The following is a 22,356-nucleotide window of genomic DNA, read 5'->3' on the forward strand; positions in this document are numbered from 1 at the left end:
ATGTTATGGGATTTCATTTTGTGATTAAGTTATTTTATACAACAGAAGTAAGGATTTGACTTTATTATTTTTTTTAAAGATTTTATTTATTTGTCAGAGAGAGAGAGAGTACAAGCAGGGGGAGCAGCAGGCAGAGGGAGAAGCAGGCTCCCCACCGAGCAAGGAGCCCAAATCGGGACTCAATTCCAGGACCCCAGGGTCCCAGGATCATGAGCTGAGCTGAAAGCAGATCCTTAACTGACTGAGCCACCTAGGCGTCCCAGGTGTTGGCTTTAATCAATTGATTTTAAGGTTCTCATATGAGAGATAACCCTGGGTGGGCCTGACCTAATCAGCGGGGTTTTTATGAAGAAGCCTAGATAACAGAGATGGAAGAAGTTGCAGAGATTCAAAACATCAAATGCTCACCTGTTGGCCTTGAAGAAGTAAACTGTCATATCTGAGAGAGAGCCATGTGGCAGGAAATCATGGGTGGGTCCTAGGAATTGAAGGCCCAGTCCTATGACTAAAAGAAATTGAATTCAGCCAATAACCAATGATCTTGGAAGAGGACCCCAAGCCTCAGATAAGATTGAAGTCCTGGCTGACATCTTGATTTCAGCCTGATAAGCTCCAAGCAGAGGACCCACATAACCCATGCCCAGATTTCTGACCCACAGAAACTATGGGATAAGAAATTTGTGTTATTTTAATCTACTAGATTTCTGGTAATATGTTATGCAGCACTAGAAAACTGGTACAGATGTGCATAAATTAGCTATTGTCACAATAATTCTATATACCAAACCATTCCAAAACTCAGTGGCTTAAAGGGACTGCTATTTATTTCTCATGAGTCTATGGGTCACCTGGGCAGTTCTTTTGACTTGGGTCTGGGTAAGGCTAATCTTACTTGAACTTGTTTATGAATCTATAAACACCTGTTGGGTTTGCTGGGGGTTAGCTGGTCTAGAATGACCTTGGATGAGATGACTTGGCTCCAATCCACATAGTCTGTCATCTTCCTGCAAGTTAGCTGTATTTATTTTCATTGTAGTGGCAAGGTAAAGAGAGGAAGAGAAAACATACAAGCAACTTTTCAATTGCTTGCATCATTTGTTACTGTTCCATTGACTGAACCAAGTCATATGAGATGAGAAATGAAAATATGTCCACACAAAGACTTGTAAAAAGTGTTTATAGAAGCTTTATTCATAAGAACCAACAACTAGAAACAACTAAAATGTCTATCAATAATAGAATAAACAAATTGTGGCATACTCACAGAATTGACTATTACTCAGCAATAAAAGAATGAATTACTGATATAAGCAACAATGTAGATGAACATCAAAACCATTATGTTGAGCCAAAAATGTGAGACACAAAAGAGTACATATGAATATTTCCATTTATATGAAGTTGGAAGACAGGTAAAGCTCATCCGTGTATAGAAATCAAGGTAACAGTTGTCTAAAGGGGATAGGGATTGAGTGGAAGGGAGCAAGAGGGTACTCTCTTTTGGAAATGTGCTTTATCTTGATCAGGGTAGTGTGTATTCATATACACATGCATATGAATTTATCAAGATTCATTAAATTGCACACTTTAGATCTATGCATCCGCTATAGCTAAACTTTACTTTAAAAAATAAAACAATGATTTAGTGGAAAGAACATAAGTTTTGGTGTTAAAAAGCCTTTAATTTTTTTTTTATTGGCTCAATTTATTTATTTATTATTTTTAAATTTTTTTATAAACATATAATGTATTAGCCCAGGGGTACAGGTCTGTGAATCACCAGGTTTACACACTTCACAGCACTTACCATAGCACACATCTTCCCCAATGTCCATAACCCAGCCACCCTCTCTGGATCCCCCTCCCCCCAGCAACCCTCAGTTTGTTTTGTGAGATTAAGAGTCTCTTATGGTTTGTCTCCCTCCCAATCCCATCTTGTTTCATTTATTCTTTTCCTACCTCCCAACGCCCCCATGTTGCATCTCCACTTCCTCATATCAGGGAGATCATATGATAGTTGTCTTTCTCCGAATGACTTAAGAAAGCCTTTAATTTTTTAAAACTTAGTTTTATTTTAATTCAATTAATTAACATATAGTGTATTATTAGTTCCAGAGGTAAAAAGCCCTGAATTTTTACTTCCTACGTGCATTTTTACTTTCTAAAAGCATTTTTACTTCTGCCTGTGCAAAGTAACTTGATCTTGATGGGTCTTAACTTTTTTCATCTAAAAAATGAGAAAGTTGCCTACCTCAGTGGTTTTTCTTATTGTGGTAAAATATGCATAACATAAATGTATCATTTTAATGATTTTTTTAAGATTTTATTTTATTTATTTTAAAGTTTTTTAAATTTTTTTTTTGACAGAGAGAGACACAGCGAGAGAGGGAACACAAATGGAATGGGAGAGGGAGAACAGGCTTCCCACTGAACAGGGAGCCCAATGTGGGGCTTGATCCCAGGACACTGGGATCGTGACCTGAGCCAGAGGCAGAGTCTTAACGACTGAGCCACCCAGGCGCCCCTTAAGATTTTATTTTTAAGTCTCTACACCCAGCATGGGGCTTGAACTCACAACCCCAAATCAAAAGTCCATATGCTCCACCAACTAAGCCAGCCAGGTGCCCCTAGTTATAATGATTTTCAAGCGTACCTTTCCACAGCATTAAATACATTCATATCGCTCCGTAACCATCAACATCATCCAGCTCTAAACTTTTTTATCTTCCCCAGATAAACCATTGTACCCATTAAACACTAAATATCCATTACCTTCTACCCTAGCCCCTGGCATTTACACTTTGATTTCCTATATGTATGAACTGAACTATTTTAGATACCTCATATAAGTGGAATCATACAGCAGTTGTCCTTTTGTGAATGGGTTTTTCACGTAGTATAGTTCTTCAAGTTTCATCCATGCTGTGATGTGTGTCAAAATTTCCTTTCTTTTAAAGGCTGAATAATATTCCATTTTATTGATGTACTACATTTTAAAAATACATTCATCTGTTGATGGACACTTGGATTGCTTCCACTTTTTGGCTATTATGAATAATGTTGTTATGACATAGGTATACAAATATCTGTTTAAGCCCCTCCTTTCGGGATGCCTGGGTTAAGCGTCTGTCTTCGGTTCAGGTCGTGATCCTGGGGTCCTGGGATTGAGCCCCTCATTGAGCCCCATATCAGGCTCCTGCTCAGTGGGAAGCCAGCTTCTCCCTCTCTCACTCCCCCTGCTTGTGTTCCCTCTCTCTCTGTGTCTCTCTCTGTCAAATAAATAAATAAAATCTTTTCAAAAAGCCCCTCCTTTCGCTTCTTTTGGACATATATCCAGAAGTAGATATGCTGGATCATGTAGTAATTCTAGGTTTATTTATTTTTTTTTTTTAGTAATTGTTGTACTTTTTCCCACAGTGGCTGCCTTATTTACATTCTCACCAACAACATACATGGGTTCCAGTTTCTCTACATCCTCACCAACATTCATTCTCTGTTTATTTTTTATAATAACCACTCTCATGTGTGTGAAGTGGTATCTTAACTGTGTTTTTGATTTATATATTCCAGTGACAAGTGATGCTAAGCATCTGTCTTTAAACTTATCGGCTATTTGTATATCTTCTTTGGACAACTGTCTGTTCAAGTCCTTTGCTCATGTTTTAATTGGTAGTTTGTTGTTGTTGAGTTATAAATGTTCTTTATATATTCTGGATACCCATCATGTATCAGATATATGATTTGCAAATATTTTATCCTATTCTGTGGGTTGTCTTTTCACTCTGTTGATAGTATCCTTTGATAAACAAGTTTTAATTTGGATAAATTCCAACTTAGCTATTTTTTCTTTTGTTGGTTTTCCTTTTGGTGTCATTCTAAAAAATGGTTCTATATCTATTGTCATGAAGTTTTTCCCTTGTGTTTTGTTCTGAGTTTTATCGTTTTAGCTCTCATGTTTAGGTCTTTGATCCATTTTGAGTTAATTTTTGTATGTGGTTATAAGATAAGGGTCCAACATCATTCCTTTGCATGTGGATATCCAGTTTTCTCAACACCATTTGTTGAAAAGACTGTCCTTTTCCCATTGAATGGTCTTGGCACACCCTTGGCCCATATATGTGAGGGTTTCTTTCTGAGCTCTCCAATTGCTTCCTTTGTTCTGTGTGTCTGATTTATGCCAGTACCACAGCATTTTAATTACCGTAGCTTTATGATAAGTTTTAAAATCAGAGAGTATGAGCCCTCCAGGGTTGTTTTTCTTTTTCAAGACTATTTTGGCTATTTGAGGTCCCCTGAGGGTCTATACAAATTTTAGGCTGGGTTATTCTAGTTCCATATAGAAAGTCACTGAGATTTTGATAGGAATTGCACTGTATCTGTAGATCACTTTGGATAATATTGCCATCTTAACAATATTAAGTCTTTCAACCGATGAATGTGGGATGTTTCCATTTATTTATGTCTTATTTAATTTCTTTCAGAAATGTTTTGTAGTTTTCATTGTACAAGTCTTTAACTTCCTTGGTTAATTTGTAGGTATTGTATTCTTTTTGATGCTATTGTAAATGGAATTGTTTTTCTAATTTCCTTCTCATGTTGTTCAGTGTTAGTAGATAGAAATGCAACTGATTTTTGTGTGTTGACTTTGTATCCTGCTACTTTGCTGAATTCCCTTATTCTAACAATTTTTTTTTGTGGAATTTTTAAAAAAGATTTTATTTATTTATTTGACAGAGTGATAGAGAGTGAGTGCACAAGTAGGCAGAATGGCAGGCAGAGGGAGAGGGAGAAGCAGGCTCTCTGCTGAGCGGGAGCCTAATATGGGGCTTGATCCCAGGAACTTGGGATCATGACCTGAGCTGAAGGCAGTCGCCCAACTGACTGAACTACACAGCCACCCCTTTTTTGTAGAATCCTTAGGGTTTTCTATAAACAAGATCATATCATCTGTGGACAAAGAATTTCATTTCCAATTTGGACACTTTTGATTCATTTTTCTTGCCTAATTGCTCTATCTAGGATTTCCATTACTACATTGCATATAGTAGTAAAAGTGGGCATGCTTGCCAGGTTTCTGATCTTCAAGGAAAATGTTTTAGTTTTTTATCATTGAATATGATGTTTGTTGTGGGTTTTCATAGGTAGCCTTTATCATGTTGAGATAGTGTCCTTCTATTAGTTTGTTGAGTATTTTTATCATGAAAGGATATTTTATCAGTCAAATGCTTTTTCAGTATCAATTGAGGTTATCATGTGTGTTTTTCTTTTTCTTCATTCTATTAAAGTGGTATTACATTCATTGATTTCATATGTTGAACCATCCTTGCACTTCAGGGATAAACCCCATTTGGTCATGTTCATAATCCTTTTAGTATATGCTATTGAATTCAGTTTGCCTGTATTTCATTGAGGATTCTTGTTTCAGTGTTCCTAAGAGATATTGGTCTATATTTTTGTTTTTTTATCATAGTATCTTTGGTTTAGATATCAGGGTAATGCTGACCTAATAGAATCAATTAGGAAGTGTTCATTCCACTTCAATTTTTTGGAAGAGTTTGAACAGGACTGATGTTAATTCTGTAAATGTAAATGTTGATTGTAGTGAAGACATCTGGTCCTGGACTTCTCTCTTCGTTTCTATTTTTGTAATTACTAATTCAAATTTTTCATATTTTCTTATTCTCTCTCTCTTTTTAAAAAAAAGATTTTATTTATTTATTTGACAGGGAGAGAGATCACAAGTAGGCAGAGAGGCAGGCAGAGAGAGAGGGAGAAGCAGACTCCACACTGAGCAGGGAGCCTAATGCGGGGCTCAATCCCAGGACCCTGAGATCATGACCTCCGCCAAAGGCAGAGGCTAACCCACTGAGCCACCCAGGCGCCCCATTCTCTCTTTTTAAAAAATTTTATTTTTATGTAATTGCCACACCCAAAGTGGGTTTGAGCCCAGAAACCCAAGATCAAGAGTCATACACTCCATTGATTGAGCCAGCCAGGTGCCCCATCAGATTTTCTTTTTTCTTTCCTTTTAAAAAAAAAAGATTTTATTTATTATTTATTTGAGAAAGAGTGAGCGAGAGAAAGCATGAGCAGGAAGAAGGAGGAGAGGCAGAGGGAGACGCAGACTTCCAGCGGAGCAGGGAGACCAACGCGGGGCTTTATCCCAGGACCCTAGAATCATGACCTGAGCTGAAGGCAGATGCTTAACCGACTGAGCAACCCAGGCACCTCCCTCCCATCAAATTTTCTATTCATTATTTAGTCTTGGTAGGTTATGGCTTTAGGAATTTGCCCATGCCTAAGTTATCCAATTTATTGGCAGATGATTGTTTACTTTTTTATGATCCTTTTTATTCCTGTAGAATTGGTTGTTATGTCCCAGATTTTAGTTATTTGAGCCGTCTCCCTTTTTTTCCCCTCTTAGTCAATCTAGCTAAAGGTTTGTCAACTTTGTTGATCTTTTGCCAGAACTAACTCTTGGTTTTGTTGATTTTCTCTCAGCAGCTTTTTGTGAGGATTAAGTAAGATGTGATACCAACTCCTAAAGAAGAAATACAAAGGGTTGAGTCATGTTTTAAAGAGTTCTGCCTCCTTACATAATTCAAAGAAATTAAGTTAACAGTAAGATACTATTTTATCAAATCAGCATAGTTAGAAATAGAGCCCACCTAGAAGTCAATCCCTTGTGTGTGGGTTTAGTTATTAAAAGGAAACACCTAGGGGGGCTTCTGGGACATTGCTAATATTTTATTTATTGATTTGGGAGCTGGTTTCATGTTTTAAAAATTAATCAAGCAATGAGGACTTATTGTTTACTCGGTACAGCCTTGAGTTTTGCAAGATGAAAAGAATTCCTGAATTGGATGGTGGTGATGATTTAAAAATCATGTGAATGTACTTAAAGTCTAAGAATTGCACACTTAAAAATGGTGAGATGTTAAATTTTATATTTGTGTATTTCACCACAATTTAAAAAGTTTATTGAGCTATATACTTATAATTTGTACACTTTTATGTATATAAGCTATATTTTAATTATTGAAAAATATAGTAGGGTGTCTGGGTGGCTCAGTCATTTAGTGTCTGCCTTTGGCTCAGGTCATCATTCCAGGGTCCTGGAATCGAGTCCCATATTGGGCTTCTTGCTCAGTGGGGAGCCTGGTGCTCCCCCTGCTTGTGCTCTCTATTTCTCTTTCTGATAAAAAAAATAAAATCTTTAAAACAAAACAAAAAAGCTATAACCTTTGTCTCAGCAATTCTACATCTAGGAATTTATCTTAAGGAAATATTTAAGATGTTTGCAAAATAATGCACAAAAGGACATTTACTCTAATATACTCTTATAACAGCAAAAACTGGAAACCACTTACACGTCTTATAAAAGGGGCTTGGTTAAAAAGTATACATTAGAGTCACACAGTAGAATATATAAAGCTAACAAAAATACTGTAGATTAATCTTTATCAGCATGGTAATATATTTAAACTATATCAAGTAAAAATTTTAGAAAATAAATATGAAAGATATAAAAAGCAGCAAAATATTTGCCAATGGTCATCTGCTTTGGGCAATAGGAATGTATTGGCTCTTTCTTTCTTTTTTTATTCTCTCTCTTTCTTTCTTTCTTTCTTTCTTTCTTTCTTTCTTTCTTTCTTTCTGTTCTTCTTCTTCTCAACTTTCTTTAAGGAACATACTACTGCCATTCTAATAGTAAGACAAGTCTTCAAGTTATCAGCAATTAGAAAAACTAGTGTTGGGCGCCTGGGTGGCTCAGTGGTTAAAACCTCTGCCTTCAGCTCAGGTCATGATCCCAGGGTCCTGGGATCAAGCCTCACATCGGGCTCTCTGCTCAGCAGGGAGCCTGCCTCCTCCTCCTCTCTCTTTCTGCCTGCCTCTCTGCCTACTTGTGATCTGTCTGTCAAATAAATAAAAATCTTTAAAAAAAAAAAAGAAAGAAAGAAAAACTAGTGTTTGGCACATAGTGCAAACTCAAAAATGACAGTGCCTGTTCCTTTCATTTGAAAAATAATCACAGGCTGCTCACCGCCTGTATTACTCAGGGTTCTTTTTCTAAACAGAACTAATAGGATGTGTATATATAGAGAGCTTCATTTTAAGAAATTCACCCATGTGATTATGGAGGCTGGCAAGTTCAAAATGTGCTGGGTAAATTGGCAGGCTAGAGACCCAAGGAAGAGTCAATGTAACAGTTCAAGTACCAGGCTGTCAGCTGGCAAAATTCTTTTGCCGGGAGGGGTGAGTATCAGTCTTTATTTATCAGTCTTTATTTATTCTTTTAGGGCCTTCAAAGGATTGGATGAGATCCACCCAAATTATGGAGGAGAATCTGTTTACTCATAGTCCACTGAATTGTTGTTGTTTTTAAAAGATTTTATTTATTTATTTGAGAGAGAGTGAGAGAGCAAGTGTGCATGAGTGGGGGGTGGGGGGAGGGGCAGAGGGAGAGGGAGAAGTGGATTCCCGGCTAAGCAAGAAGCCTGATACAGGGCTGGATCCCAGGTCCTGAGAACATGACCTGAGTCAAAGGCAGATGCTTAACTGACTGAGCCACCCACCCTGTTTTTGTTTTTAAGATTTTATTTATTTATTTATTTTGAGAGAAAGACAGAGAGAGAGAAATTGTGTGTGCAAGTGAGTGGGGGGCAGGGGCAGAGGGAGAGAGAGAGAATCTCAAGCCAACTCCACACTGAGTGTGGAGCCAAAAGCAGAGCTGAACGCAGGGTTCTACCTCATGACCCAAACCTAAATCAGGAGTCAGATGCACAATCGACTGAGCTACGGAAGCACCCCTCCACTGAATTAATTGTTAATCTCATCCAACAAACACAGAAATATGCAGGAACAATGTTTGACCAAATACGTGGACATTGTGGCTTAGCCAAGTCTACACATAAATTGACCATCATGTTACCATTCTGAATGGACTCCTGATGAGAGGTAAGAGAAAAAGACAAAAGGCAGTTCTCTGAGCCATTTGTGTGTTTGCAGGTTACATGGACTTCCCACATGGAAGACAACATGCTCACAAACTCTTTCAATCTGCTTTAGCTAAGTTTTCAGAAACCAATTTTCTGAAATAGTTCTAGTCTAGATCACTAGTGACCTTCCAATTCTATAGTCAATTCTTGGGCCTCATCTTACTTGTCTTCTTACTGACATTTGACAAGTTGGTAATTGATCCTCTCTCAAAATACTCTGGGTTTCTTTCTTTTTTTTTTTTTTTTTGAAGGTTTTGTTTGTTTGTTTGTTTAGATTTTATTTATTTATTTGACAGAGATCACAAGTAGGCAGAGAGGCAGGCAGCGAGAGAGAGAGAGGGGAAGCAGGATCCCTGCTGAGCAGAGAGCCCGATGTGGGGCTTGATCCCAGGACCCTGAGATCACGATCTGAGCCAAAGGCAGATGATTTAACACACTGAGCCACCCAGGCCCCCCAATACTCTTGGTTTCTGAGATTGTGCTCTCTCCTAGTTTTCCTGCTACTTTAATTGATCCTCTTTCTCTTCCTGAGTTATAAATGTTGGAGTGCTTCACAGCTCAGTTTAATTTACTTTCTCTGCTTAATCCTATCCAGTCTTATGGCATGTACTGATGGCTGCAACATTCCTATCTCTAGGACCCCTTATCTCTCCTGAGCTTTCCCACTTCACCAGAACTTCTGCGGGGATCTCCAGGGACTTCATTGCATAGGGTTAGGAACTTAGGTTCTCACAGTGAAGAGACCTGCCTAAGGTTTTACAATTAGAGATGGAATCAGAACAAAAACTACAAAACAAACAAACAAACAAACAAAAAACAACAACAAACAAACAGGTTTTCTGAAATTCATTCTAGGGCTTTCCTGCTTCACCAGACCTTTTGGGAGATCTCCAGGGACTTTATTGAATAGGGTTGCCCTGAAGGAACTTAGGTTCTTAAAAGTCATGTCAAGTCTCCATAGTTGGCTTTTAGTTTCTTAAAGTATGAGTTTGGGTGAGGACAGTTAATGAGTTCAAGTAGAGACATATTTACAGTAGTTGGAGTCTACACAAATTAGGTACCTCTCCTCTGGGCTCCCTACCATGCTATATATTTATCATAACAACCAGTTTGTCTAATTATATGTCCATCTTAGCCATTATCTCATTTATCTTGTCACCTCTAATTTCTGGCATGTGCCAGGTTCATAAATACGTAAATTATGTTAAATAATCATGCAGTGGCTATGAGGTTCTAGAGCTCAGGGAAGGGTATGGATTGATGTAAGAAGTCGTTAATGACTATGTGATGGATGAGCTCCCATTTGGAAAAGTTCCCATCCTTTAGATCCTGTAAAACCAAGTCTCCTTTCATGTCTGAGCATATCTTACATACCCAGTAAACATTCATGTCTTAGTGGGTCTTTTAGGGTGCCTGGGCCCAATACTAACCTTGGGGGTAGGTTCTCCCCCTTACCCCCACAACACCAAGCACTTCAGAGAATTCTTTGAGAATCTGAGAATTCAACTCAATTCTGACACTGTCTACCCAGAGGTACAATCTGATGCCACAGGTTAAGGGTTTAGTCCTACAAGACTGCCCTCTACTCTCCACTTCAGACACCAATATAAGACACAGGCTATTACCTGGGCTTTTGACTGACAGGCTATAAATTGGAGGGTAAAACAATCTCTTCCTTAGGTTCAATTAATTTGCTAGAATGGCTCATAGGACTTAGGGAAACATTTACACTTACCATTTTATTAAAAGATACGATAAAGGTTATGAATCAACAGTCAAATGAGGGGATAAATATGGTGAGGTCTCCAACAAAGGAGCCTTTGATCTTATGGACCTTGGGGCCTAGGTTGATGGCACATGTATGTATTCTGGTTCTCCAAGCATGGAAGCACTCTGAAAAGGATCACAAAGCTGACCTCTTAGGCTTTTATGGAGACTTCATTAAATAGTCATGATTGACTAAGTCATTGACCATTGGCTGATTCAATCTCTAGTCCCCCTTACTTCTCTGGAGGTCAGGGGGTGGGACTGAAAGTTGTCCTCCAGACAAACAGACCCCACCTTTGGATGGTTTTAAAAAGTCACCTCATTAACATGACCAAAGACACCTTTACCACTCTCAGCACTTGGGAAATTCCTGGGTTTTGGAAGCTCTGAGACAGAAACAAAGAAGACTACATGTCTGTCTGTATGTATGTGTATATATACATATATGTGCATATATATTTTATTTTATTATTATTTTTTTAAGTAGGTTCTATGCCCAACATGGGGCTTGAACCCACAACCCCAAGATCAGGAGTTGTATGCTCGAAAGACTAAGCCAGCCAGGAGCCCCTAAATTAATATTTTTTATAATATATCACAATATCACAGGGAAGTTTTTGTTTTTGTTTGTTTTGTTTTGTTTGTTTTTTTACAGTGGATCATTTTTTAGTGAAGGGAAATGGGGAAAACCTCTTGTTCACATGAGGGCAATGTAATTCATACACTTGAGATAATACACATGAGGGCATGATATACTTGAGATTTTTATAAAGAACAGTCACTGAAAAAATTGAATTGAAAATGTGGACAATCTACTAATAAAAGGTGCGTAAACTTGACATAAGGAATCTAAATAACTTCAAATCAGTAACACTTTCCTTTTTTAAAAAGATTTTATCTATTTATTTGTCAGAGAGAGAGAGCACAAACAGGGGAAGTGGCAGGCAGAGGGAGAAGCAGGCTCCCGCTGAGCAAGGATGTGGTCTGATGTGGTACAGGATCCCAGGACCCTGGGATCATGACCTGATGCAAAGGCAAAGGCTAAACTGATGGAGCCACCCAGTCACCCCTCAGTAACACTCTCCATCTTGTTTCTGCATGTTACCTTTTTGAAAATGACAAACAAAATATCCCTTATTTCTCCAATGTATGTCAAAATATGGAATCAGGAAAGATTTAGCTCAAACTCCCACACTTTCAGAGAGTAAGAATCACTGGTTTCTGACTTGATGGCTCAGTGGTACCACAAAATTCTGAAGTGTTTTCAGATCACCAAATCATGATTAAATTCTGTTCTGTGTCAAATCACTATGTTATACATCTGAAACTAATGTAACATTGTGTGTTAATTATAGCTGAAAAACCATAAATAAATAACATTTAAAAACTCTATTTTGAATTTTTTTTGAATTATATAGTCATTCTCCAAATTTTTGAATTTTTTTATGACATGAATGTTAACTATCAGTTAAGCTGAATGTTCTCCCTCTTTCCTACCATTTTTGTTAGGTAGGCTTTTATTTTATTTGTATTTAGGTGTTCAGTCCTCTAAACCATTCTCCTCAGACACACATGTCATGGAAGCTGAAAAGTTTCCATGGTCCTTCTTACTATTATTTTTTATTCGTTCAAAAAGATATAGAAATATATTTTATCACTTGCTTTAATTTCAGTTTTTCCATTGTCCTCATTTCAGAATGAGAATCTCTACATTATTTCTTAATTTAATTTTTTCCTTGATTTAATTTTTTATTTGTATTAAATAATATTCCTTCTTTCCCTCAAAGGTTTTATTTATTTATTTATTTGTCAGAGAGAGAGAGAGAGTGAGAGAGAGCTGGGAGAGCCTCCAGCTGGGAGAGGGAGAAGCAGGGTCCTTACTGAGCAAGGAGCCTGACATAGGGTTCAATCCCAGGACCCTGTCATCACGACTTGAATCAAAGGCAGATGCTGAGGTTACTGAAAGGCCCAGGCATGCCTGAAGGTCATTCTTTAAGTCAGAATTTTGTACATAATAGCCTGGTGTTCTGAAAAAGAGATAAGCATCATTTCCTCCATTTTTAGGACAAGAAAAACAAGAGCTATCCTTTAACAAAAGAATTCATCTTTTCCAGTTTCTGCTGGCTTGGGTTTGGTTTGAAGAGAAGGAGTAGACCAGATTTCTGGGTCTTCATTACTCAAGGGGCAGTGTCAAATTGGAATATCAATTTTTTTTTTTCTGTACCTTCTTCTCTCCATTCTCATCGACACAAAGGCAAATACTCAAAACGGTGCAATTAGATTGGGATAGATCTCAATAGCAGTCATAAAAAATGACAGAATCAAAGAAATCTAGAATTGGAAATAATTAATAGAGCATTTAGCCAAGGGATGGGATATGTGATGGGTGATGTCACTTCCACCCCTCACTGGTGGCAGACATCACTAATCAATTATTGAACCTAAATGTGGCTCAACAGATGTTTTCTACACAATGCCCCCAGTAGCCATTACCAAGTAATTGGAGCTGTCAGTGAGGCCCTCGCTAAGGTATTCTAATCATTTAACATTATGGGAACACTGAGGTCGATAAAGGTAAGGGGCCTGGCTCAAGGTCACTCAATGACTGACAGAGAACCCCTATTCTTTTTTTTTTTTTTTAAGATTTTATTTATTTATTTGAGAGACAGTGCATGCAGGAGGAGGGGTAGAGGGAGAGGGAGAAGCACATACCCTACTGAGCAGGGAGCCTGATGGGGAGCTCAATCCCAGGACCCCGAGATCATGATCTCAGCTGAAGGCAGATACTTAACCGACTGAGCCACCCGTGAACCCCTAATTGTGGAATTCTTGAAACTATCCCACCAGATAGCATGGAAAGAAGGATGGTTTCCCACTACAAGAAGCACTCCAAAAGAAGGGACACACAACTTCCTCTCTACTTGTTCAGTTCTCACAACCAGAGTTCAGAAGTTCTTCAGAAACTAACTAAAGGAACTAACCAACTAAAGCAGCACTCCTCCAGTCACTTTTTATCCCAATGCCTGTTTACTTTCTTTTCAACATCCTCAGATTTTATCTAATGTATCTAAATGTTCAATTTTGTTTTAAACATATTTTAATCTAATGGATAGCCTTCCTCTAGGTAATAACTTCTTTGGGGAAGAAACTCCAAGTTTTTCATAGCCGCTCTCTACCTCTGCACACGTCCTTAAGATGACATCTGCATGTGTGAGTTGTTAATGTGTTAAGGAAGCCTGAAACCTTGGATCCATTTGGTGTCCTTGTACTATATTTTACTTCTCTGGATGCTCAACAGCTTATTGGTCAATGAGTGCTGTATCTTGTACCCTGGACTCTCTAAGCCTATTAAGAGACTAGAGGCAAACCTCATCTCTTTCTGAGGCCTGGGTGCTACTACATTCTGTTCTGGGTCTGGTGAGATCTACAGAGCTACTTTCCCCTGTACTTACCAGGTAATCTCATGGCTACTTTTACTATGCCTCCCCAGAGGGTGAGAACTTCTGGATATATTCTAAATCACAGTGGGATTATGGGCCACTCACATGCAGAACTTCTTCCAAGACCCTGTATCTAATTTTGTATGTGGAAGTTTGTGTTCTATTTCTTTAAAAATTTCCTCCCTGCCCCCATCACATACGCTTCAAAACCCATGAAAACTGGATTCACCCCTAACTGACAGACACTCTGAGGGCCTCAGTGCAGGCCTTCTCTCTCTTCCCAACTGCACGAGGCCATTAGTTTTACTTGTATGTGGCTGTTTGCCTGTTGGCATGGATACAGTCTGCAAATCATCTCTACCTGGAATTTCAAACAGAAGCAAAACAAGAGTGCTTTCTATTGAAGAGCTAGAGTAGGAAGACAGAGGCATTTGTCTCTCAATCACTGCCTCTCTTTCCCTCCTTTTTCCCACTACTCTTTAAAGAGTCAGGCTTTCCTTTACTCCCCTATGTCACAGCCTCATGGCTTATTGTCTTAGACGAAAGGAGCATCTCTTCCAGAGTTTGGGAGAAATGAGATTCTTACTATGTGCTGAATTTTATAAGTTAAATAGAATTAAGGAAATTTAGCAAATTCTTTTTCTCTCCACTAAGCCTATTCTACTCTTTCCTGATTAAGGAAATAAGTCTCAGAGCTCCACTTCAGGCAAGAGTCAATGATGGAACATGATTTAAAGAAGCAAATTAAAATGAATCAGCTTGATATTTGCAAAGCATTATACCATTGTACTCTCCTTTTTAAAAAAGAAGTCAGAAAATTGGATTTGTACATGACATAATCCTATTTTAAATGTTGGGATCGAATTAAAAAATAAAAAATTAGAATATATAAAATAATATATTCTTATGATGCTAGGAACCAAAAGGGTTCTGAGACATTTAGAAATATTAACTAATTCTCCCAACAACCTCTTTTACAGATGAGGAAACTGAGGCATGGTGCAAGTAACTTGACCAAGATCACATAGCTGTATGTGTTGCAAACCAAATACATGTCTGTGGGTAGAGTTGTCTGCAAGGCAGCCAATGTGGAACCTCTAGTTTATGATAGGTTTGAATAAGCTAGAAAGCAAAAGCCTTTGAATTCTGGCTTGGCTTCTCTGCTAAATGACCTTGTACTAGTCACTTAACCTCTAGAAGTCCCTCTGTAAAATTAGGATACTGTGATTAACCTTGCAGTGCTGAGTGTTGGTTTTCTTTTTTCTCCTTCCTTTTAAATGGATGACTGCAGTGAACATTCATGATATGCTTGTATATTATCTGGGATGCACAAATCTTGCCTATTGTTCAAGACCCAGTATATTCCTAATACTTCTAGAAATAATCTGCTATAATAGTGCTAGTCTTGGGGTCAAGAAGCTTGTTCCAGTTCTGGTGCTGTTTCTGAGCATACAAGTTTCTGAGCCTCAGTGACTCTGTTTACAACGTGGAGTTCGACTAAGTTAATGGCTTTCAACTGTGTTTTAAGAAATGCTCTATTTCTCTAATGGTGAGAGGGGGCATTGAAGAAGAGGACAAAGGGAAGGATGGGTGAGCAGTTTATGGGTTCCCATCTCCACTACTAATTTAGCAACTCCATTTTAAGCTGTCAGATTTTATTAGAAGTATTAGATTTATTAGAAGTATTCCACTGCCAATAAAATAGGTGGAAACCACTAGACCTTTCATGTACCCACATTCTCTAAAAGTCTTTTCTTGTTTTCTTTTTATTTCCTTTTTGTCCTAAACATGGAACTAAAGGGTCTGACATGTTTCAAAAATTCCAGCTGAAATATACATTCTTTTGTCCTTTTCTTTTTTCTACCAAGAAGTGAAATTAAAGATGAAGAGGCCTAAGCAAGGACCATCGTGGAAACTTCCAGCAACTTTGCAGATAGTTTCCAGCAAAATGTGATGGGCTAGGAAACTTTTCAGTTTCCAAACAGCTACCAAGTGACACACAAAAGTCATAAATTACCTCTCATTAGCCAGTGATTTTAGGAGTTTCTCATTTGCATTTGAATGTTTCTTACTGTGGGGGAATGACCTTCAAGAGGCAGCTTCTTTGTCTTTCTTACTTGATTGTCTTTAAGCTAGCATTATGAACTCCATTAGAACAATTTTTCTCCACCTGAGGCTAAGGAACTGGAAGGTATGAAGAGGAATAAATCAAGCCCTTATTCTCAACAGTCTTCCTCAGCTTCCATTTTAGGGCAAGACAGACCCAAATTTACTTCCCAGTTTTCTGCTTGGAAATAAGATGATCATCCTTTAAGTCAGAGTCTCAAAGCTCCTTGAATGGAGGTGAATGAGGACACACAGTTATCTGCGAATCATCACACGTCTTCAAAGGAGAATTACAATATTCTTGAAGTATCATGGAACTCCCATTTCTGATCTTCTAGATGAAAATTGATTTATATTTTGCTTTGAAGACAGGTTGGTACATTGAAAATCCCGGAAGGCTGTTGCTCAAATCTTGATTCTAAATTCACACCAGCTTTCAGCCGCCTTGAGGCAAATTACTTTTCTGGACCAGACAGCAATTTTACCATTGGGAGCATTGGAGTAGATGCTTTCTGAGATTCTTTTCGATTAGATAGTCTAAGGACAAATTACTATCAAGGAAATTATCTCCAGTTGTTGGTTTGGTCTTCAAAATCATTACAGGATCTGATTTTGAAGTTAGGCTGTCAGAGTTGGTCCTTAATATTCTACGGCCCGTGCTTCAGATTAGGCTATGTAAGGGAAGGAAAGTTGGGTCTCCTTGAGTTGACTGGCTTGTTCCCGCATTGGTTGGGATTCTTCATGTTCAGAGGTCCACTGAGAACTTCAGCTCAATGGCATCGCCGCAGTCAGGCGTAAGTTGATGATCTGGACCCCTCACTGACATTTCACCCAATTCTCCAGATAGTCATTTCATCAATTTCTTTCATTCCTCCCTCATCACTGCGTCATGGTCCCTTTAAGGCAGCGGCCATAGTTGAGTGGTGGGAGCAGCTGCTGGCAGCAAAGAGACTTGCAGGATTTGGCCTACCCTTGGCCACTCACCGCGCACGCTCAGGACCGGGGGCTTGGTGGGAAAGGAAGGAGGGGCTTAAGGTGCGCCTGCGCATCTGGGGCGCGCGCAAGGGGCTGGTTTAGTGATCCCTTTAAGAAACCGCAGGCGGAGGAATTTCTCTCAGAGAAAATAATCCTACTCACGGGGCCCCTTGGAGGCCATTAACCCCCCGAGTCCCGGCCCCCCCCCTTTCCCCGGCAGGCCCTACCGCCCACGCGCGCACCCGTGGGATCTCTACATCTCCGACCCGGCGCGCGGCATCCGCCCCCTCCTCACTTTCAGCGCCAGGCCCGGCTGGGTCCGGGGAAGCTACTGCGAGGCGGCCGTGCCTGCAGTGTGGGCGGGGGCCGGGGGCCCGAGAGGTTCCGCCGCCACCGCGCCGGGAGCCGCAGCGGTTCCGAGCGGGGCCCAACATGGCGGAGAGAGAGGTGGAGTCCGGCCCCCGAAAGAGGGTAGGTGAGGTGAGGCAGAACTCGGGCGGCGGGCGGCGGGGGGCGGGGCGGGAGTCGCGTCCCGGGGCCGGGAATGGGCCAGGCGCAAGCTCGTGGAGGGGTCGCTGAGGCCCGGTTGGGGAGAGGTTGCGGGCAGGACTGAGGCAACCTTGGGTATGGAGCGCGCTGGAGAGTGGTCCTTCGGCAGGTGGGACAAAGATTTGCTGCTGGTTAGGAGGGGGAGGGGCGGGGGTGGTTGTTTGCTTTATTTTTCTTTTTTTAAAAAATTTTTTTTCTGGCATTTGGGGGTGGCTTATGTGGGCCAAGGGAGGGAAGGTGTCATATTCTTAAGTGCATCCTCACTATATCAGAGTCTGGAAGTTTAACTGGGGAGAGGTCAGGTGGGGGTGGTAGTGGCGGGAATAAGTCGTGGACAGGTTTCAAGAGGAATTACCTGGAGGGTTCTTCAGTAACACCATCGCGAATTCATTTTCCTACCTCCTTTCCCCTCCCCCCATAACCGTTATCAAGACCAAGGTGGAGGTGGTGCTCTTACCTGTGAAGAAGTGGGGTCGTTGGCATGTCCTCATTTAGATTTTGGCAACTCTAAATGTCGTGTTCTAGTCTAGCCTCTTTACCAACAATTAAGAACGTTATGACAAGTTTTGTCATCACAAGGGTGTACCCAACCAACCTGCAGAGGTGAAGCCAGTTGTACATGAGAGTTATTGAATGCCTTTTAAAGTTTGTCTTGAAACTTTTCTTATTTAATTCTGAATGATTTTTTTTTTCAGACGGAGAACAATACTATCGATTGAGAAATATTTTTCAGATTTAAAAAAAAATATTTCCTCCCCACCCTCCCAAACCTTAGCATGTTGAGCAGTGAGTTTCCTATTAGGAGTCTTCCTTTGGGGAATGGTCACAAAATGATCAAATTAGTGTTAAGCCAACCACTTAAAAAATTACTTCTTGGGGCGCCTGGGTGGCTCAGTGGGTTAAGCCGCTGCCTTCGGCTCAGGTCATGATCTCAGAATCCTGGGATCGAGCCCCGCATCGGGCTCTCTGCTCAGCGGGGAGCCTGCTTCCTCCTCTCTCTCTGCCTGCCTCTCTGCCTGCTTGTGATCTCTCTGTCAAATAAATAAATAAAATCTTTAAAAAAAAATTACTACTTAATTTTTACTGACAGTGCCTTTATGATTTAGCATAGAATTAGCAATCTCATAATGAATTACAGCTAACATTTTGAGTGCTTACTATGTGCCTGGCACTGTGCTTTATAGGAGGAATTTAACTTTGCATTAGCTATGTAAAACCCATTTTGCAGATGAAGAAATGTGGGCGTAGAGAGGTTAAGTAATTATACTTACGGTCAGATAGCTCTTTAAGAGATTGATCTGGGATTTGAATTCAGGTTTGTCCCAACTACAATACTTGTGTTCGATGTCAATCTCTGTGTCTCCCGTTAAAACCTTAAATTATAGGGGCACCTGGGTGGCTCAGTTGGTTAAGCATAAGATCTTGATCTCAGCTCAGGTCTTGATTCCAGGGTCTTGAATTCAAGCCCCGCATTGGGCTCCATGCCTAGCATGCCTACCTAAAACAAAACAAAACTTAAATTATAAATAACCAGAGAAATGTCAAATAGTTTTTTTCCAACAGTTTATTCGGAAATATTTTCAGTTACACAGCAAAACTGAAAAAATTTACAGAGACCGTTCGTATACTCACTGCCTAGATTCAATTATTAACATTTTATTGGTTTTATAATGTATTTATTCATATGTAGCCTTTTATCCATTATCAGTTATTTTATAATGCATTTCATTGTATTTGGAGCAATTAAAATTTAATGTTGATAGTCTTAGGTATATAGAAGTTTAAATCTTCCTTATGCAATAATTAGTCGTAGCTAGAACAAAATATGTTGTATGATAGTATATTAAATAGTTCATTTAATATAAATATTGGGTATGGAATGCACATGTTTTGAAATTTTAAATTACTCTTCAAGCTCTGAGTCAGTTTAAACTGGATCCTCATTTGAGGAGAGGCACGTGGCATGTGGTCTACCAATTAAAATATATAGGATGAATTACTTTAGCTGTAATGTTCATTCAAGGAGATCTCTGAATCCAGTTGCTACTAATGCTATTATCATTCATCTTATAAAATGGAATGTTCTGGAAAACATCTAAGCAGGTTGGTAACAAATTCATCTAGATTTTAAATACTTCTTTCTCTTCTAATATACTTTAAAGGTGCCACACTGGTAGTAATCTAAACCATTATTTTTTTAATATCATGTAATATATATATAGCCCTTCTACAGATTTTTCCCATTATTTTACCAGTTTCATTGTGGAGGAAGGTTACATTCATTAACTTTTAGGCTCCGTAATCCATTTTTTAAGTTATTTTATTTTATTTCATTAAATTTTTTTTTAAGTAATGTCTATTCCCAGTGTGGGGCTTGAACTACAACCCTTGGTCAGGAGTCGCATGCTCTACCAGACAGGTGTGCCTCCATTTTGTTTTTGATATTTGGTTAGAATGTTCAGTAGGGTTATCCTGAACTGTACACATGGTACACATGCTTTTTTTCTCCCCTCATTTCTTTGATATGTGCTAAACTCATGGATTCCATATGTGTATATATTCTAAACAGATTAGTGGGGACTATGTACAAAAGTACAATATCTTTTTAAGTAATTTGACTGCTTTGATACAACTAAAAAAGTACATAGGCCTAGATAATAAGTTTAGGTTATTTAATCTGAAATTGCATTGATGATGACATGGTGTTGTATTTGTGATGCTTAGCTGCTTTGACCTTTATAATCATTAGTCACAAAAAGTTGTTGAACACATATGCCAATTGTTGAACTGTATGCTATGTATTACGCTGTGATATTTATGATCATCTTGGATAATATATTCTGGCTCTCCTGCTTTTTTGCATCTCCAAAACCTATGACTTCCATGTAATAGGAACTCAAAAAGATTTACATTGATATTTGGTTAAGAAGTTCACCTGTTAGAGTAGAGGTTCTAGGGCTTGGGTACCGAGTTATTTGCTTTGTAATTTGGTTGCTTCAGTAAATCTTACATAGCATCTTTTATACTCCAAAATTGTCTCCTGTGGATTCAGATTTAGGGATCTTCTGATTGTTCTGGATTATGTTTAGATGGGTAAGTGTATTTTACGACTTGGGTTAATCTTAAATTCTGTGTAGGACTGCTGGCTGTCTTTTATGCTTGTGGGCATTTAGAACAATAGGTATTCATTAGATAAGGTTGATTTGATTGTATTCTGACTATATTGGAATGCCAGTCTTTCAGTTTTTGAACTTGGGGAAGCTAATTATGTGGGTGGGTCAGCACCATATCCATCAATCATCTGTGCTAAGAACCAAGTTCATATGAAGTTCATATAACATAGTCTTTCTTTAAAGTTAGGATATTTTTGAGATATTTATGAATTTTAAGATTATAAAATTTTTATTTTCTAATGTAAGTTTTAAAATTCATTAGTTAGGCTTGTAAATAGTGGAATTATTTTACACATGGCTATTAAAATAAACTTTTGAAGCATGCATGAGATCTAACTAAATCTGGTGGCCATATTTTTTTGTGAAATCCCTGTATCTTTTCAGAGTTTACATATAGAATGATGACTCTGGTAAATGTATATGTTATTACATGGTCTAGTAAGTTGTATCCACTCAAACTTGTCTGTATATTAAATTTGAGGCATATGTGTTTGGTATGCTTAAAAGAAAGACAAGCATATGTATAAGTAGTATGCTTCCATTTTTGTAAAAATTGACCATTTTCCCTTCCCCACATATGTGTCTATACTTGTATATGGATGAGCTTGGAGAAAGTTGTGGAGGCTACATGTCAGGCTACATGTTACTGTTGATTACCTTCAAGGGGTGGGGATAAGGAAGGAAAGAGAGTAGGGAAAAATTTTTGCAAAATGGAAAAACAGTCATCATATAATATTACATGAAAATATAGGCTATAAAGTATTATCTATATTATATTGTAAATATGTAAAGCGTGAACATGCATGTAGGTAAGGAATAAAAAATAACATGAACAAATGAAAACATTGATTTTTATCATGTGATAGGATTATGGAGAAGTTTTGTTCTGGGTTTCTGTTATTTTAATATTTTATAATAAAATAATTGCAAAAGGTTGATCCCTCTTAATTCCTTGATGAACTTTTAATCTTTTCTCTTTTCACTAAATGTGTTACTTAAAAAGCACAATGGTACATATTAAAAATATTTGCAGCTCACATGTACACAGTGTAAAGCATCTACTTGAATGCGTTGGCTTTGTATAGAGAGCATTTGAAGAGGCCATTCTAGCGTTGATGATTCTGAATTATTTTCACGGTACCCATCTTATAACTAGCAGAGGTTTCTGTAAATAAAGGTAATACTTGATATTTATAAGCATTTAAGTTTTCATCATTATTTTATGTGTAATATATCCTCCAATCTTCGTTAATTCCATAAACAGTGATCACTATTACTGTCCCATTTTATAAATGAGGAAACTGAGGTTCAGAGATTTTTTTTTTTGCTCAAGGTCATAATATAATA

General features: G+C 38.5%; 1 protein-coding gene across 3 annotated transcripts in view; it reads left to right on the top strand.

Moving 5' to 3' along the window:
- The first annotated feature begins 17,597 nt into the window (after nucleotides 1–17,597).
- Nucleotides 17,598–22,356, top strand: part of ZMYM4 (zinc finger MYM-type containing 4) — a 150,097-nt gene continuing 145,338 nt past the window's right edge. For 2 of the 3 annotated variants that reach the window (XM_032877204.1, XM_032877215.1), the window contains exon 1: nucleotides 17,663–17,758. Coding sequence is in view for 1 of the 3 variants with exons in the window: in XM_032877203.1 (XP_032733094.1) it covers nucleotides 17,720–17,758 (39 nt within the window). In the remaining 2 variants the exon portion in view is untranslated. Of the gene's footprint in view, nucleotides 17,759–22,356 lie in introns of all 3 variants that reach the window. The other variant, XM_032877203.1, reaches the window with a different exon arrangement.

The sequence above is a fragment of the Lontra canadensis genome, unplaced genomic scaffold, assembly GCF_010015895.1.
Source record: "Lontra canadensis isolate GAN:19392208 unplaced genomic scaffold, GSC_riverotter_1.0 scaffold60, whole genome shotgun sequence".
Lineage (NCBI taxonomy): Eukaryota > Metazoa > Chordata > Mammalia > Carnivora > Mustelidae > Lontra > Lontra canadensis.